Source organism: Ostrinia nubilalis, chromosome 3, assembly GCF_963855985.1.
Source record: "Ostrinia nubilalis chromosome 3, ilOstNubi1.1, whole genome shotgun sequence".
NCBI classification, from domain to species: Eukaryota; Metazoa; Arthropoda; class Insecta; order Lepidoptera; family Crambidae; genus Ostrinia; species Ostrinia nubilalis.
In genome coordinates this window covers 14,108,950-14,125,166 of record NC_087090.1, presented here as the reverse complement: position 1 = coordinate 14,125,166, position 16,217 = coordinate 14,108,950, and the positions used below count along the sequence as shown (strand labels likewise).

The 16,217-nt window shown below is 38.4% G+C and overlaps 2 protein-coding genes across 7 annotated transcripts in view; one reads left to right on the top strand and one right to left on the bottom strand.

The window, feature by feature from the left end:
- LOC135088011 (leucine-rich repeat and calponin homology domain-containing protein) overlaps positions 1-16,217 on the bottom strand; it is a 55,467-nt gene that overhangs the window by 23,299 nt on the left and 15,951 nt on the right. For all 6 annotated transcript variants that reach the window (XM_063982890.1, XM_063982889.1, XM_063982892.1 and 3 more), the window contains exons 2-4: positions 12,056-12,200; positions 1,096-1,328; positions 314-450 (exon numbers count right to left, since the gene is read on the bottom strand). In XM_063982890.1, the coding sequence (XP_063838960.1) occupies positions 314-450; positions 1,096-1,328; positions 12,056-12,200 (515 nt within the window). The remainder of the gene's footprint in view (positions 1-313; positions 451-1,095; positions 1,329-12,055; positions 12,201-16,217) is intronic.
- LOC135088358 (uncharacterized) lies at positions 10,082-11,400 on the top strand. The gene is made up of 2 exons (XM_063983208.1): positions 10,082-10,349; positions 10,688-11,400. The coding sequence occupies exons 1-2, from the start codon at positions 10,169-10,171 to the stop codon at positions 11,233-11,235; spliced, it is 729 nt and encodes a 242-aa protein (XP_063839278.1). The 5' UTR covers positions 10,082-10,168; the 3' UTR covers positions 11,236-11,400.

Here is a 16,217-nt window from a genome sequence, read left to right as displayed (position 1 = left end):
CAACAGGCAGTAACTAACAGGCAAACCACGTTATTTATTGATTCGGTGGTTTGCAATTTGTAAATGCCCACTGTTTACCTCGAAATTAATAAAACAGTTGTCCGCTACTGTTGCAGTAAAAACTTGAGGGCATTAAGGGCTGATTTTTCAATCGTCAGATATCTTTTATTTCGTTATTTTGACACATTTCCCATACTGAAACTGTCAATGTACCAAGTACTTCAGTTAAAAGATATCTGACAATTGAAAAATCAGCCCTAAAGGGTTTAATTAAAGGGTCTGCAATGTTTATTACTAATAAAGATGGACATACCGTAGTAGGCGGGGAGACTAGAGGATTGTTGTCCAGATTCAACGTGACGAGTGTGTTCATATTCCGCAGCTCCAGCGGCAGTGAGGATATGCAATTACAGCTGACGTCCAAGTGTTCCAACCTAAGGTATGTAATTTCTGCAAAATAGAAAGGTAATTTTGTAATTATTCGATGGTTTAAACACTGGGTTTAACAAAACTGCGTGGGGCTTGTTAAGTGCCGTTAACGTTTGTCATCACGTCATTGCGTCTAGGGAACTGCAGAGGTTCTACCTCTTAGGTATTAAGTTGTCAGGGTGTGTAATTTGCAGTTAACGTCAATAATTATACGCCCTTACATTATTGGGACAGGCCTGTGTTCAACAAGTCATCCTATAGCTGAAATGATGATGACTTAATAGGACCTTTTCCAAAAGTACTTGATATTTGTCTTGAAAACGCGTTTAGTTTTCAATGAAAATTTCATCAATTTGCAGAACCATTGGCGTCAAAACACACAGGCCTATTGCTGTACCTATTATTACTTCCTATAACATCATGGATATTTTACGTTTTAGCAGGTCTTAATAATTTGTCTCAATATGGCGGTATTAACTAGCCAAGAGTCAAGTTCATAATACTCACGTAAAGGTAATAGTCCTAACTGATTGTGGCTCAAATCTAAAGCCCTCAGTCCAGAGCAGTCTCCCAGAGCCAACGGGACTTGCGTCAGCCTGTTGTTGGAGGCATCCAGCTCTGCAAGTGACTATTCCTAGCTAATAGTTCCAGTTCATAAATACTCACGTAAAGGTAAAAGTCCTAACTGATTGTGGCTCAAATCTAAAGCCCTCAGTCCAGAGCAGTCCCCCAGAGCCATCGGGACTTGCGTCAGCCTGTTGTTGGAGGCATCCAGCTCGGCCAGTGACGTCATCTTGCCGATCTCCTTCGGCAGTGTGGACAGCAAGTTGTCGGGAACTAAGAGCACCTGAAGCGGCATCTGACATACTTCTCTGGGCAGCTCGGTGAGCTGATTTGAACTGTGGACAAGAAAAGGTAAAGTTATGGTTAGTGGTACTTTAATTCTGCTACAATATCTAAACAATATGGCTACTTATTTAAAATTTTTCTTGACAAATGAACAAATAGGGTGACGCGATGAGATCCGACACCACTAGAGATCTAACCACAACGACTTTGCCAACGCAAGTATTAATATCGCAACCTTCACCTCGGAGGATAGACATAATTCTCATAAATAATGTTTCCTTGGATAAAGAATATTATCTTTCAAGGTGTCACCCTCAATTCTGGTTCCCCGTTGCATGACAAACGCGAGTATAGTCCGTAAATTTTAATTATCGTCAAACGCCAAAACTAATTGTGCGCCCCACGATAACCTGACGTCCATATAGCACGCAGACACTCCAAAAGCCAACAACCTAAAATGTAAACAAATGCACGCAATCGAAATTTGTTATTGGTGGCTATTTTTAACTGGAACATACTTAGGCATAAGATTGCATGTAATTAGATCGGCTGTAACATAAATCGCTCGTCGCTTAACCTAATAGACGCGGAGTTGGTGCCAAGAAAACTTGTAAACACCCAGTTAATCTGTTTGTTAGAACTGAACTTCCCGATGCAGTGGAACGACATGAAAATGCTCTCGCATTTTATATTGACACAGTTCAGGAACTGGAGCGAGATAAATTGGACGCTCTTTTTTCTTGCGGGGATAGTGTTGATACATTTGTAAACACGACCCTACACGTGGAGAGCTGCGTAATAATAAAGGAGATAGGAGTTGTTATGAAACTGCTTATCGTAGTGCTGAATAATACATTCTTTGACTCCGTAAGTAAGTATACTGGATAGCTCCTGTCATCAGTAATCAAACACTTAACCGTATAAGTAGAGTACCCAGACCCGGTACACCTGATGTAGCAATTTAGACTTTCATGCACCCCTGAAGCAATTTTAACTTCTCTTGTCTGAAAGAGTTTGCATAATTTTACAAATTGCATACCAAAGTGGTATTGTTAGACGCACCCTCGTCTGCGGAAATTTTTTGTACAGACCATTATCGGGCCCGTCTAGACGCGTAGACATGCCTGAATCTAGATTCAATACAGCTAGACCGGGAATCAATAATAGAACGGAGGTGAACGGACGTGTCTTTCTTAGCCGCATATACGGAGCGGATTCAACGTGTCGAGACTTGAAACTCATGCCATTAGTATAAATACTACAGCCTTTTAGTAAAAATTAGAAAATAATAAGCACGAAAAGCAAGCGAGAAGCTTGAAACCCTCAAACGATGCTTCACCATTAAAAGCATGCTTTTAATAAAGCTACCTGTTATCATGACAGAAGCCACTCCAGATAAGATTACAAAGTGGTTTCTGCAATTGAAATACTGTAGAATAAAGGGATCGTTTCTTCATTGCATATTCCCTTGAGCATTTCACAAAGCGTTCGTTCATACAAAACGATCTTTGACGATGTAAGCTAAAAATATATGTTTTGTAAGATTTCCCATTGGGATCCGTTAACACAATTCCGAACCAATATCGTTCCACCATATAAGGCAACCAAGCAGTTACATAAAGAAACCTGAGGCCAAGTTGTCAGTTAATGTAAATAAGTTTTCTAGACAAGTTTTTTGCTTTTGAACCCACTTTTTACATAGTTAAACTTGGATGGAGTCGAACATTGGCGGGGCGCTGAAAATGGAACAAAAAGAACCAACAGCGCGTGACATGGCGGAAGAATAGGCGTAATTAATTACATAATTATGCATGGAAATAACTTTAATCTAAATATCTTTCGCATTTTGGTACTTCATTCAAAACAATTCTATATTTTATCAATGTGAATACAATACGTATGGGACACAACTGGAGTAATGGACGAAGAAAAGAAATTACGAATTCAGTAATGCTTTCTTGCATTTCAAAACCACTTTCAGTGTCACGGCAAACTTGCCCGGGGCCACTCCCACGCCAAATTAGCGGGTCTATGATGACACTCGCCCACGGGAGCCGTTTATTGCCTCAGAGGGTCGACCCTCAGCTCCCTGGACATTTGAAACATTCGCGTAGGCGCACCGTTAATAATTCAAAGGTTTCCCAACTTGGTTGATGTGCAAATTCTGGCCGCTCATATGATTAAATCAACGAGCCGTACTCCGGGCAATCTAATTTTGTCCGGAGTATATAATTTATTAAAAGCGTCAGGCATTTAGGCTGAAAGGTTTTGCTGCAATCCGCACTCATTAACAATTTATCGGAAAATGCATTTATTTCGCCTGAGTGCAGATGCGTTTTGGTTTAAACAAATTTCAAACTACTCCTGCCCTAATGAAAATAAATCTAACATCGTGGACGTTCAAGAAAATAAGTGTCTATCAATGTCTCCACAAAACGGGGATTACTAAAGCCCCAAGGTTGAAGGTTGAAACAAATCGAATTCGTTTGTATTCCTCGTTCCCTATAGCATTAGGTGGGACCTTTCCCCTCGTAGGTGATTCACTGATTATTTGCACGGCCAGTGGGTGTTTCAAGGTCTGCATCATATCGATTCACTTCCTACAGTAGGGTCGGAGAGGGATGACAACAATTCACATAATGACGACCTTAGCAAATTAGTTCGCGTACTAACAAGGTTACTGACAATAACAACACGTCCTTTCTCATATTATTTAGGAATTATGAGGGAAATAATTAACCTTCTATCGTAGGAAGAAGAGAATAACAATTAGAGTTCGTTATTTGCTTGATCACTAAACAATGGCCATGGCTGATTGGAAATGGAGTCTTATCACGACCGTGTCTGCTAATTTCCAGATTTACAAATTGGTTTCCGAGTACTTTTGTCCATAGCATGTCGGATTGTTGTCTTAGGTCTACACAACAGATGAAAATGAAACCGCAAGTTTGGACACGATAAGTTTTACAAATTCTAAAGCTATCACGATCGTGGGAACTGCGTGGGATATCCAGATAGAATTTCGATGAGACACAAAAAAATATTAACATAGAACTGTTTGTTATCGCTTTCGTTTTTCTGTTAGCATGCAAAATAACCTGTTTCGGTAGTCTGATAATTGATATATTGAACAGCATTCCAGATAATCCTGTTTTAAGATAAAATTAAGAAGTCTTGATAGAGTTACTGGTTCCCAAACTTCCATAGTTTCATTAGCAAAAGGTAAAACTTGGAGTGCAAGTGTGATTTTGTTCCCCAGTCGACGACGTACATGATGTCGTACCCTGCGTGCCCAAACAACTGCATGCAGGACGATTGAGTGAAGGCTACTGACAATGTCACTCTTGTGCCGGAGTTTTGGGCTGACGCTGCGTAGGTTTGTTGTCGACACGACAAGAAGATTAGCAAAAGGTATTATTACGGCTTCGACATGTCACTACATAATACTAGAAATTACTGATTCCTAAAACATTCTTCCTTATTTCATCCTATTCCAGTTTTATCTTTGCGACGAAGTAGCGTATTTTTAAGGTATTCATCTCTACCTTTACCAAAATTTGCTGAAATAGAGGTATTATTTTCGCATTTTACCATAAATTGTTACCTGAATAGATAGATCCTCTAATACAATCAGTTTGGCGCGAGTGTTCCATATTCGAAAGCTTGGTCGTGCGCACGCGCACTCAAACGTCATGGCCCGTGCGCACGCGTCGAACCGCGATCACAATGCGTGAGTTAGACCCAGTCAGTGGTTTTATGACGGTGATTTACCGATTTTGTGGGCATAAATAGTATTTTGATTGTGCTATACCCGTTCTACTAGGCGGTTTTACACATTCGCACTACCAATTCTTAATGCAGGCGTAAACAAGTGTGCTGTTGAGTAAAAGTTGAGTCATGGCTTATGATTTTATATTGGCTAGGGGTATTCAAACATTCAGAATATGCGGAATGGACCTCTGAAAAATATTCACTGTGGTGCTAATGTGCTAGCGTGAAAGTAACGTAAGAAATTGCTGATTGGTTAATTTAGATAGAGATCTTGGAGGTTCTACTCTAGCTAACACTGGCGCAGACAGGGTTGTCAAAATCTTTACATGAACTGTAATCTTTCCTGCCCCAACGGCCATCGTCTCTACGAGCTATGTGCCCCGCCCACTGACACTTGATTTTAGCAATTCTGCGAGCTATGTCGGTTACTTTGGTTCTCCTGCGGATCTCCTCATTTCTGATTCGATCACGCAGGGAAACTCCGAGCATAGCCCGCTCTATCGCCCTTTGCAGCAGTGGACGTCATTTGGCTGAAACGAACGAACGAACTGTAATCGGGTTTTGATAAAGGCAGTAGGTATGTAATCAGAATCATATGCACGGACGATAACTTTCGATCAATGTTGGGCTTAATAATCCTGCCAAACAGTCTTCTCAAGACATACTTCTCCTTTTACACTTATCCTAGAAATAAATTCTCATTTGACACCGCATTGTCCCCCGTTCAGCGAAAGCTCCATAACAGAGTAAACACAACATTTTATCGTAACTACGCGAAACAGTAGGTTTACGATGCGAGACCGATGTTTGGCGTTTGGTATTACACAAGCACAATGTTCCTGGAATATAAGCTTGCGCTAGATTTCGATCGCATGCAAACGAATGATATAACTTGAGGTGCTAACGGTACACTTAGTTCGTTGTGCGTGTGTGAGAATTAGGAAATAACATGTAGGTGACAACGAAACAAGACGAACCTCTGTCTCATGTAATGCCAAGATTGTTTCTTAATAGTTTAGGACGTCTTTTAAGACAATGACATGTCAAAAATAGCGGACGCTTCTGTCATTTTCAATTTGGAAACGTTAAAAAGGAAGTTATTTAAATTACTTTTGCCAACCCTATAATTTTAACACTTTTTAAATTGATTGTTCAGAAAGATAGACGTCTCATTTCTGCGTGCCAATCTAACGGCGGTTTTGTTTGGCACTTAATCATGTACACCACGTGCGAGCCGTATACGGACATACCAAATCTATAAAATAGTTAAACGCCAATTTGAACCGTATGTCTATGAACACTAGGAGTTGTTGCCAACCAGTCAATACCATACAACCGGCAACACACGGCCGTGACATCTCCGGTCGTTCACCTCGCACACTGATCTTTTTGTCGACCTACAAACAAACTTACTTCACATTCCATAAGGGCTATTTTCGCTTTGATATAAAGTTATGGGTTATTATGGGCTATTAAAGCATCGTAATCTCTAATGCAACCGAGATAAAACCGTAAGAATTTTTGAGTATAAAACTATCAACACCACAGGTGCACACTTTATAGAGTCCATTTGTTGCCAGATATTGTTGCTGTAATAGGTGGGTTCTTTCCTATTAATTTATCTATAATTACAAAACTGTAATTATGAAATCGCAATTTAACACAAACTGTTCATTACAAATCCAAAGTAGCTGCATTCTGACACAGATTAATTTAACTACAGGCTGTCGCCACTTGAAGGACTTTATAAAGGATGGTTGGTTAGGGTAATAGATAACACTTAGTAAGAGTTGAACGCTCATAACTTAAGCTCTACTTTGAAGTAAATGTAAATTACCTATAACAAGTTCAAAACAAAATTATGTCGAGATATTCTGAATGAGAGACCGCAACCAGGGCAAAAAGCAAAAGGCCCTTAAATGGTATAATCATAAAAGATACTCGGATCGACAAAACGTTTGGTTTATTTCCAACGTCATTATGGCCATCTCGGTGGATGGTCCGCGGAGATTTTGTTATTTCTGGCTTGGGGGCAACGTCATTTCAAAAGACAGCCATTTCAATGTTTCAAGTCGCTTTCATCCTCTCTCAGGCATAAGAACTAACAAAATACAATTAGAGCTACACTGATTCAAAATAGCAATCAAGTATCAGAAGCGAAGTAAGTTTTAAATGTGATTAACAGTAATTGAGTTTAGCAAGTTGTAGCGCAAGTGCGACAAGTAAGACTGATTGCTTTCATAGTGGATCCTTATTGCTTACAAACTGAATTAATGTATCATGTAATATTTTTCCAGGTTTATGTTTCTAACACGATAAACATATTAATTAAATGTCCAATGGTTATAATGCCATTTTGGTTTAGTGCTTGGAGGGACTATCGACCCAAACGAACAGATTGAAGAATAAAAAAATGATATTGATGATGAGTGAGGAAGTGAAGAGGAATCCTCCTTTGCCTTTGGTAAATTAGAGAGGGTCGTGCTTCTGCAGTGGAGACTAAATGACCTAATGCTGATGATCGATGATGAAGACTTCAGTAATTAGGACTTAAGATCCTTGAAAATAGAAAGTCCGAAATGTGTACCTACTTGCTAATTGGTGTTACGCGTTCCTATCTAATATTAGAGGTAGATGTATTCTCATAAATAAAACACTGGATACTTAACTTTCACATTATATTGCCTTATTTTAATTACAATTCATCACTTTGCACAAAAGCGCGCGGAGTCGTCTCCGCGCGTCCCTCTATTCTGACGTTTGATTCTCGTGTGACATTGACGTTGTCACTATGACAGCAGCTCATTGGCTATAATGATACCGCTATTTTAACGTTTTACATTTTTCACAATTGACACTAAACAATACTATTTTAGGACATTATACCATTCGCTGTAATATTATTTGGCTTTACAAAATTGATATAAAACTTGTATGATTATTCAAACATGTGGAGATACCTTTACTGAGAAACGTGGCCTTTAATATTCAAGTGGGTACTCTGGCAGGCAAACTAACGACAACCTAGCCTGCCTACTTAAATATTTCTCTCCCTTAAAAGGGGTCAAAGTTTGTATAATAAATCCTTTTTGCCTGAGTATATCCAGTAATTTGCTTGCTCAGTCAACGTTTGAGCTACATTTCTAATGAGACAGGATGACTGTGCTAGGTGACCCAGTTTAAAGATTAACGTTAAACCCTCATTCGAATGCCCGACCTCTTTTTAAATACTGTTGAAGAGACTACCTAAATAAAAAAGTACGGCAGGCATGCTGAAGCTAGCGAGAACTAATTGACAGAAATACAGATTAGCCCTGGATTTAAAAAAATGCCAAAAATTGTTTTAAGGATTTCTCACACTGGGATGGTCTGCAGTCAGGTCAAAGGGAATGTAGATTCAGAAGACGTCCATCCAGTGTGGCAAATTAAATATCTATGAATGCGTTCACTTTCCGACAAATATTGATTGTTTTCAATATGGGTGGCGTTTTCCCGACTGCCCGCGGTGGAAACTGCCTCTCACTCTTCTGCCAAAGGTTGTTTTGATCGTGTGGATGTACAGTGCATCAGACTATAATATTCTGTTGCAAAATTGCCTCTATTGCTAAGTACATAAGAGGTCACGTCCTCACCGTGTTTAGTTTGGCGTGCCACCTTCTTTACCAATATCCGACATCGTAATTAATTTTTCTCGATGATTTACTAGCGTATCCAAGAGAGGACTCGGACAAAATATCGATAACCCATCCCCACGGGGTGTGATCCATCTCCCGCGGCCGCGTATGTCCGCTTCTAGCAGAAAAGATGAGAAAATAGACAAAACAGTATTTTATTTAAAACTATTTTACTCACATAAGTAGTATTAACTAGGAATTTTCTGACGTTTATGAATAGAGAATGGTTGGTAACGTTTATTCATGTAGTACGTAAAATGTCACGTAGTAGTTATGAAGGTAGAGCATATGAGCCAGTTTATTTATAAACACCCATTTTGCCATTATGTTATGTTGGTCTCCAAAACAGGTAATCTTTTTTTTCAATAACTGCTGCACTCGCGCCAGCTGTGTGCCAGAGCCCTAAAACTCCAAGTTTCAAAGTCAAAGGCTATAATAACGTACAAAATAGAAATAAAACGTTGAAACGCGAGAGAGTCGATGTATTGCGGTTGTGGTCTGTCTGCAGACGCCAACACGGAGTACGGACCGAGCGTTTACTTCCACGCGCCGCAGGCTAGCCGCGCGCCGTTCGATAACGCGCGTTTGGTAGGGTGACCAAGGTTTCAGGTATTTTTTGTTATTTATTGTGCGAAGTTTAAAAAACTAACGCTGATGGAAAACCTAGTCCTAAATTAAGTCAACGTTTATACAAAAGAAGGCGAAATAGCTTACACTTCACAGACACTTCATGCGTGAAAACGCTTTAAATATTCTTGCACATTTGTCAAGCTGAAAGCTTTATTATGGCGTTTTATTTTTGCAAGTTGCAAAATTTGAAATAATGGGTGTGTTTTATTTACATCACAGGCAAATACGCTCGTTTCAGCCAAATGAAGTCCACTGCTGGACAAAGGCCTCTAAGGACTTTCATAACGAACGACCGGTCATGCGCTGCCGCATCTACGACCTTGAGTTATTTAATAAAATTAATTAAATAATTAATTTACTCTTTAATAGCTTTTTTAATTATATTTAAGACCAACAAGTATCCAAGAACTTAGTCTGAAATAAGTAAATAATAAAAACGTAATTGCTCGATGTAATTAATTAGGCAATGTTTTGGAAATCAACAAGGCCCTGTACGCCTCAAGTTCAAGTCAAGGTAAGTACCCGTGTTATCAATGTATGTAGATAGGTACGCAACACGATATGTCAAGAAGGTCAGCAGAAGAATTAATTAAACTTCAAGTACGAAAAAAAGAAAGTTTTTTAGATACTTCGTGAAAGGATATCCACCCTAACGAAAACAGGCGGCCATTTTGGAGTTTAACCGCAGCGTTCGCGTTCCCCCGCCGGCAGCGCGTCAGTCGGCCGTCGCCCGCCCTTTCAACTGTACGAACGGCGAGCACGCGCGTTCGCACCGCGCCGCTAACGCCGCGTCGACGTTTTTTTTTATCCACGTCATGCAGTTCGAATACGACCCTGAACGACTGATAGAAGAGGTCAAGAAACGAAAGGGCATTTGGGACTTCGAGGACGCCGATCATCGTGCCAAAAATGTGCGACACCAGCTATGGACAGAGATCGTGAACGAACTCCTGCAATCGGACGTTAAGATCACGAAGAGCGAGAGGCGCGAACTTGGTAAGCAATCTAGATGTAAACACACTGAAAAAAAGAATACAATTTTTGCAATGCCGTGCGCTGTGCCTGATAACTGCACATAGTTCAAAGTCGTAATTTGGCGTTCATGTGGCGAGTTAGTTTTATCTTTATGTAGTTAGGTAGCTACCAACCTACTGACTGATCGAACCGTATCGTTTATTCGCGTTCTTATGCCTACGCGTTAACGTCGAACAACCGCGAGTGTGGTATATACGGCGCGATGCAAAGTTTACCCACGTTGTCAGTAGATGTCACTAGCAATATAAACAAACTACTCGAGGTCAGCTTTAGTTAATTTTAATTTTGTTTGTTGACAGAAATTCAACTGCAGAAGAAATGGAAAAGTATCCGAGACTGTTTTCAAAAGTACATACAGAAGCCGAATAAAACGAGACGGCCGTATATTTATTTCAAGCAGTTACAATTTCTTCTGAAGTCCGATACACCAGCGGCACAACCAAACGAGGGGGAAACGAGCGAATCTGACGAGAATTCGAAGCAGTCGAAGAAGTGGACGTTTAGGAAGAAATTGAAGCTTGCAAAAGACGCCGAAAGTTCAGAAGACGACAACTACAATTTGGACAATGAAGAGTCTAGGGATTATTCAAACGAATGTGCTGTTGAGTACGAGATGCCTGTTCAAGTGGCCAAGATCACGCAACCTGCTGATGAGTTTGCCTTTGCCAATGTTGATGCACATGGTTCTAAAACGGATAACGACGATCCCGATAGACTGTTCCTATTATCCTTATTGCCACATCTGAAGGCAGTGCCTGAGGAAAACCGCCTTAATGCCAAGATGGATCTAATGCAAGTACTGAGAAATGCAAGTTATTCAGTCTGTCGGGACCAAAAGATCTTTTGACTACGATCTCTTAAGTAAAAGTGTGATAATTTGATTACCTAATTAGTTATCGTTGATATAGATAATATAGTTTATAAGTACATACCTACTTCATTACGGAGTAAACTAATTAATTGCATTGTTAATTTGCATTCCAGGTTTTATTAAATTTAATATTCAAATTAACTTTGTTTTCTTGCATAATCGATTAAATATAAACATGAATTAGTTAATGACTTCTATTAATCAACATGCATGATCTTATATCCGAAACCGAAATAAATGCATGCTCAATTTTTATCATCAGGCGAAAAATAGGCAAGTACAATTTGCAATAAGTAGTCTGCTGTCAATTGCTGTTTAAAACTAAATACAAAAGCCTGAATAAAAGAACCGTGATCATGTTAACTAAGCCTATCAATACAAAAATATTTGAAAGTATCAAACTTATTTGTTTGTTAACTAATGAGGTTAAACAACAACACACCAACACCTTTTTTGCATAAAACTATCCTATGCTATCTGGTAAGAAATAAGAAGAAGTTATTTAGATCCACATTATAGATTTACGGACCAATTTGGAAGATCGCGCGGGGCGCTTAATAATGAATTAACGCTCTCAGTATCTGATTGAAGTACCAAACAGACTAAAAAGTAAAATATAAACTAAGACTCGTAGTAAATGATGAATGAGAGTAGTAAATATGTTTAAAAATAGCATCAGGCTACACAATGAAATGCTTCGTGTAAACATAGCACTCCAGTCTACAGACAATGAGACTCACTCTAATAATATTATTGTATTAGTAGCCGAATTATAACAATGATGTTATAATCTTACCTGAGATCTAAATAAGTTAGCGACTGCAATCCTCCGACTGTCCCGGGAACACTTCTGATGATATTTTGCGATAACAACAACTTTTCTAAATACACATAAGTAGTCACTTCATCGGGCACTTCACTGAATCGATTCTTCGATAAATCTGAAACAAAAAACGAACAGCTTAGTTATCATACAAAATTTTAATCTCACTAAGCAACCTTACAAAATCCTGTAATATTATTACCGAAAGTGAACCGCAGTTATAATACCTCAAAGCGAGGGGAGTGGTGACCGTTTGAGGGGAGGAAATAATATTTTTTCTACTTGTGACACGGTTTATGGGCAAAGTAATTGCCGCCACGAAAATACTCGGAAAGTAATGGGACTAAAACTTATTAACAAGCAAAGTAATATAGTAGTAGCGTGGATATACCAATGCAACTGAATTGGACTCTGCCTTCTTGCAAACGATGTTTACATTGATGAAAATATCTTTTGCATCAAGTTCCTAACTGCTAACTTCGAAATAATGTCAAAGATCACAAAATATTAATCCTGTCTGAATGAATCCTGTCCTGTCAAAATATTAACCGGGTCATTCCATGACAAATGTTACCGAGGGTGAAAAACTAAATATGTTCTTTTCGCATTAAATCTGATGAATTTTGAAAGTAAACATTCCAAATTATAATGTGCAGCAAAAAAAATCTGAAAGAAACAAGTAATTTTTAAGTTATTATTAGTCTTCAAAGTCTATACTTAAGTCAACTGTCTGAATGATCATTTTCTCTCTAATTATTGGTAATACAATTTTAAAAAAACTATCAATCTGTGAAACGTTTTGCCACTATATGATTCGAGGGTATTTATCATAGTATTGGTAGATAGCGTCATAGTCCCAAAAAAATTGATAATCATCAAGTTTTAAGTGTGTGTTTTCTTGTTACTTCGGCAATGTAACACCCGAAACAGAAAAACAGGTATTTGTTTTATTATTGTACCTTACACATGGATTAGGGTAACAATATTTGGTAAAAGTAAGGTCATGGTAGTAATGATTTCAAATACTAACTAATATATGAGCATGATACTAATTTAGTATGTTTCTTTCTTGATTAAAAACTGTAACACCCGAAACGTTTCGGGCATTACATTTTTATTTATATGTCGATAATGTGTGTATATTGCTTGGAGAAGTGTAAAAGTATTACTGTGAGGGTCCTTTGACCTCCCACTAACGCTGGCATCGGAAAAGGAGTATTATTTCTCAATTTAAGACTTTTTTGAAATGTCAACTTAACACTAAAATTAAGGTATTGCTAAAAAGTGTTGATGTTTGACATTTCCAATAAATATCGTAATTAGAAATTAAAGTAATGCTATTTCAAGCCAAAAACAATAGAAAAAGCTATATTCTGCGGAAAAATTAAACTTGAACTTTGTTTATTTTTTAAAAAAAGCTGCTTCGTAATTTCAAACCAGAATTCGCTCTATTTGTGTTTATTTGTTGTACTCCTTATTTTGTAGTACCTAGAGACTAAAAAAACACCGATTTTATCGATAAACCGCGTTGAATTTTCGTACTCGTAACACCCGAAACAGAACCATTGTAACACCCGAAACAAAGAAAAAATGTATAAAAAAATAGTAAAACGTTTTATTTAACAGTGATTGTATGTTACATGGTTTGTAAATTTCATACTTTAGAAGTCCTGTAAGTTTTAGGTATGATTCCTTAAGAAAATTCGCTAAATTTCGAGTAAATGCAGCAACAGTCAGAACATAGAGGCAAAATCTCGTAACGCCCGAAACGCACACTTTTCGACTCATATTTTCGTTATCCTACATTCTAAGCTGTACAAACTTTATTATTTAGATAAAACAACTAAAAACGGACAGATTAAGGCACTAACATTATTAAAATACTATTTCAAAATACATGAAATTGTTGAATATGTGTGTACGAACGTAACACCCGAAACGATGGAATGACCCAACCCTCCACTATAGTGGAGGAGGCTCATAGTCCAGCAGTGGACTGTAAAGGGCTGTTGATGATGATGATGATGAATCCTGTCTGAACAGTCGACAGTTGTCCATCCATCAGGCATATTATCCGCAATAGTTGCAGCGATAATGAGTAGCTACTTTTAAACCGGTGCATATTACACAAGTCTAATTGCGAGCACAACCAAGCTCTTGCATTAGAATAACGTGGATTAATAGTTCCAGCTTCACTTTGCGTTATGACAGTGAAGCATGTAAAACCCATTATACTAATGCGTAGAATGTTTCCCTTATAATAGCGAGATCTGTAAACCAGTTGATAAGTTCGTCGAACCTAAAGGGTTGGATGTGGTAAGATCGGATACCGACCGCAAGTAGCTTAACAAGAATAGTGATTAAGTAATCACAAGACTGTGCACAAGATTTGCATAAATCAAGCTATTACTCGTAATCCAAACAGCGCTCTCCGAATAACAACAGATATGGATGGCAATTTTGTAACTTAACATCGAGTTGAAAAGTGCAACAACTCGCTGTTCCTGGAAAGGATTCCACAAAAACGTAGATAACGCTGCATTGATAATAAAAACCATTTCATGTAATGCAAATAATAACACTTGTAGATAAGATATCGTAGTACTGAATGTTTTTCTTAGGAAAGACGATTACCTACAGTTTATTTAATGGAATTCAACAAAAACGATAAAATGTTCTATCGGAAGGAGGCGGAACGAAATAGAGCAATATGTCATCAACATACAATGTCATCTAGTCGGGAATGTCGTTTTGTCATGGACTTTTCTCATATCTGGAAACTGGTCGAGTGGCATTATTTAGATGAGACTATTTCTATGAACAGGAAAAAGCAAATGTTGCGGTAGGGACTAGTCTATTTGCGGATCGCATTCTGAGTCTCGAGCGAAACGTCGAACAAAATTCATTCAATGTTATTTCTCATCCATTACCTTCAGAATACATTTGAAATAAGAATCACCTTTCGCATATAAATGCCCACAAATTGTGCTGGAATTCATACAAATGGTCGCTTCCAGTTACCATGCCAGTATTTTAAGTTGAATTCGATAAAAGTGTTTAGTCAGCCCGAGCCACGCGATGTGTGTCAACAACACCGACCAGAAACAGGTTTGTTCCCCAGTTATTTCCGTGAGATTTTTCGTTTTGACAAACGGTGATTTCTCTATTCGATATTAAACTTCATATAAGGACAATGCTCTGAAAACTATATTATACCCAGTTATTTTAATTTCCGTACCTAATTACAGCAGAAGCAATAATGTAATGGAACATTATCCCTTGGGATGCCGGGACATTTTAATCAAGAACTAGGTCGACAACAACAGGCGTTCGCCAGTCAAGCTTACTAGTTTCACTAGTTTCTTTCAAGAGAGTCATTTGCTGGACGCACAAAGGAAAGAAAGCAAGGTTCGTAAAGACAAGACTGGTATAAAAGGGTTCTGTTCCTTCGTGACAGGCTGGATGATAAAAGGGGATCTCCGCAGAGTTAATGACAAGAGACGGGGCGACAATGAAGACGAGCCTTACTACTTGAGATTTGATGAAAATTTTAGCGAGTTCGGGAAACTTAGGCATGTTCTCGAGGCGTCAAGGCAAAAGTTTGAAACCTTGCAAAGTGAAGGACGTTTTAATACAGTATTGATTTATTTCAACACAACCATGCACGTATTCTGATTGAACCATTAATTTTATCGAGTTAACAAGGTCAAACGATTATAGTCACCGATCAATTGTTACGATTGCTATAATAATATCGTTAGTCGCGGTATGCTGAACTTTCCTTAAATAGATTACAATATGTGTGAATGTGATGAATGTTAGTTTCATGAGGCTAATAAATTAATTAGTTGTTAACCTATTACAATATGGTTGTTGTCATGGAAATAGATGGCAAAGGACTTTACTAGTTGTACCACGAATAGCAATTGTCTTAGGTCGCACTTTCATTGATCAATCTCTTACGTTTGAATAGTGTGTTAACGGCTTTAGTGTAAACACTTAGCCCCCACTTCCATTTCCTGTGGATATCGTTAATACTCGGTTATACACTATAGGCGTAACTACGAGATGTTATGATTCATTCGGGCTGAGTGAGTAACCTCGCAGACGCAGACAGATAACAGAAATGCATGTA

Bases quoted from the DNA above. Each gene is read 5' to 3' on its own strand.
- LOC135088358 (XM_063983208.1), top strand. From the start codon at position 10,169: ATGCAGTTCGAATACGACCCTGAACGACTGATAGAAGAGGTCAAGAAA. The intron at 10,350-10,687 runs GTAAGCAATCTA...GTTTGTTGACAG, and splicing joins GAGCGAGAGGCGCGAACTTG to AAATTCAACTGCAGAAGAAA.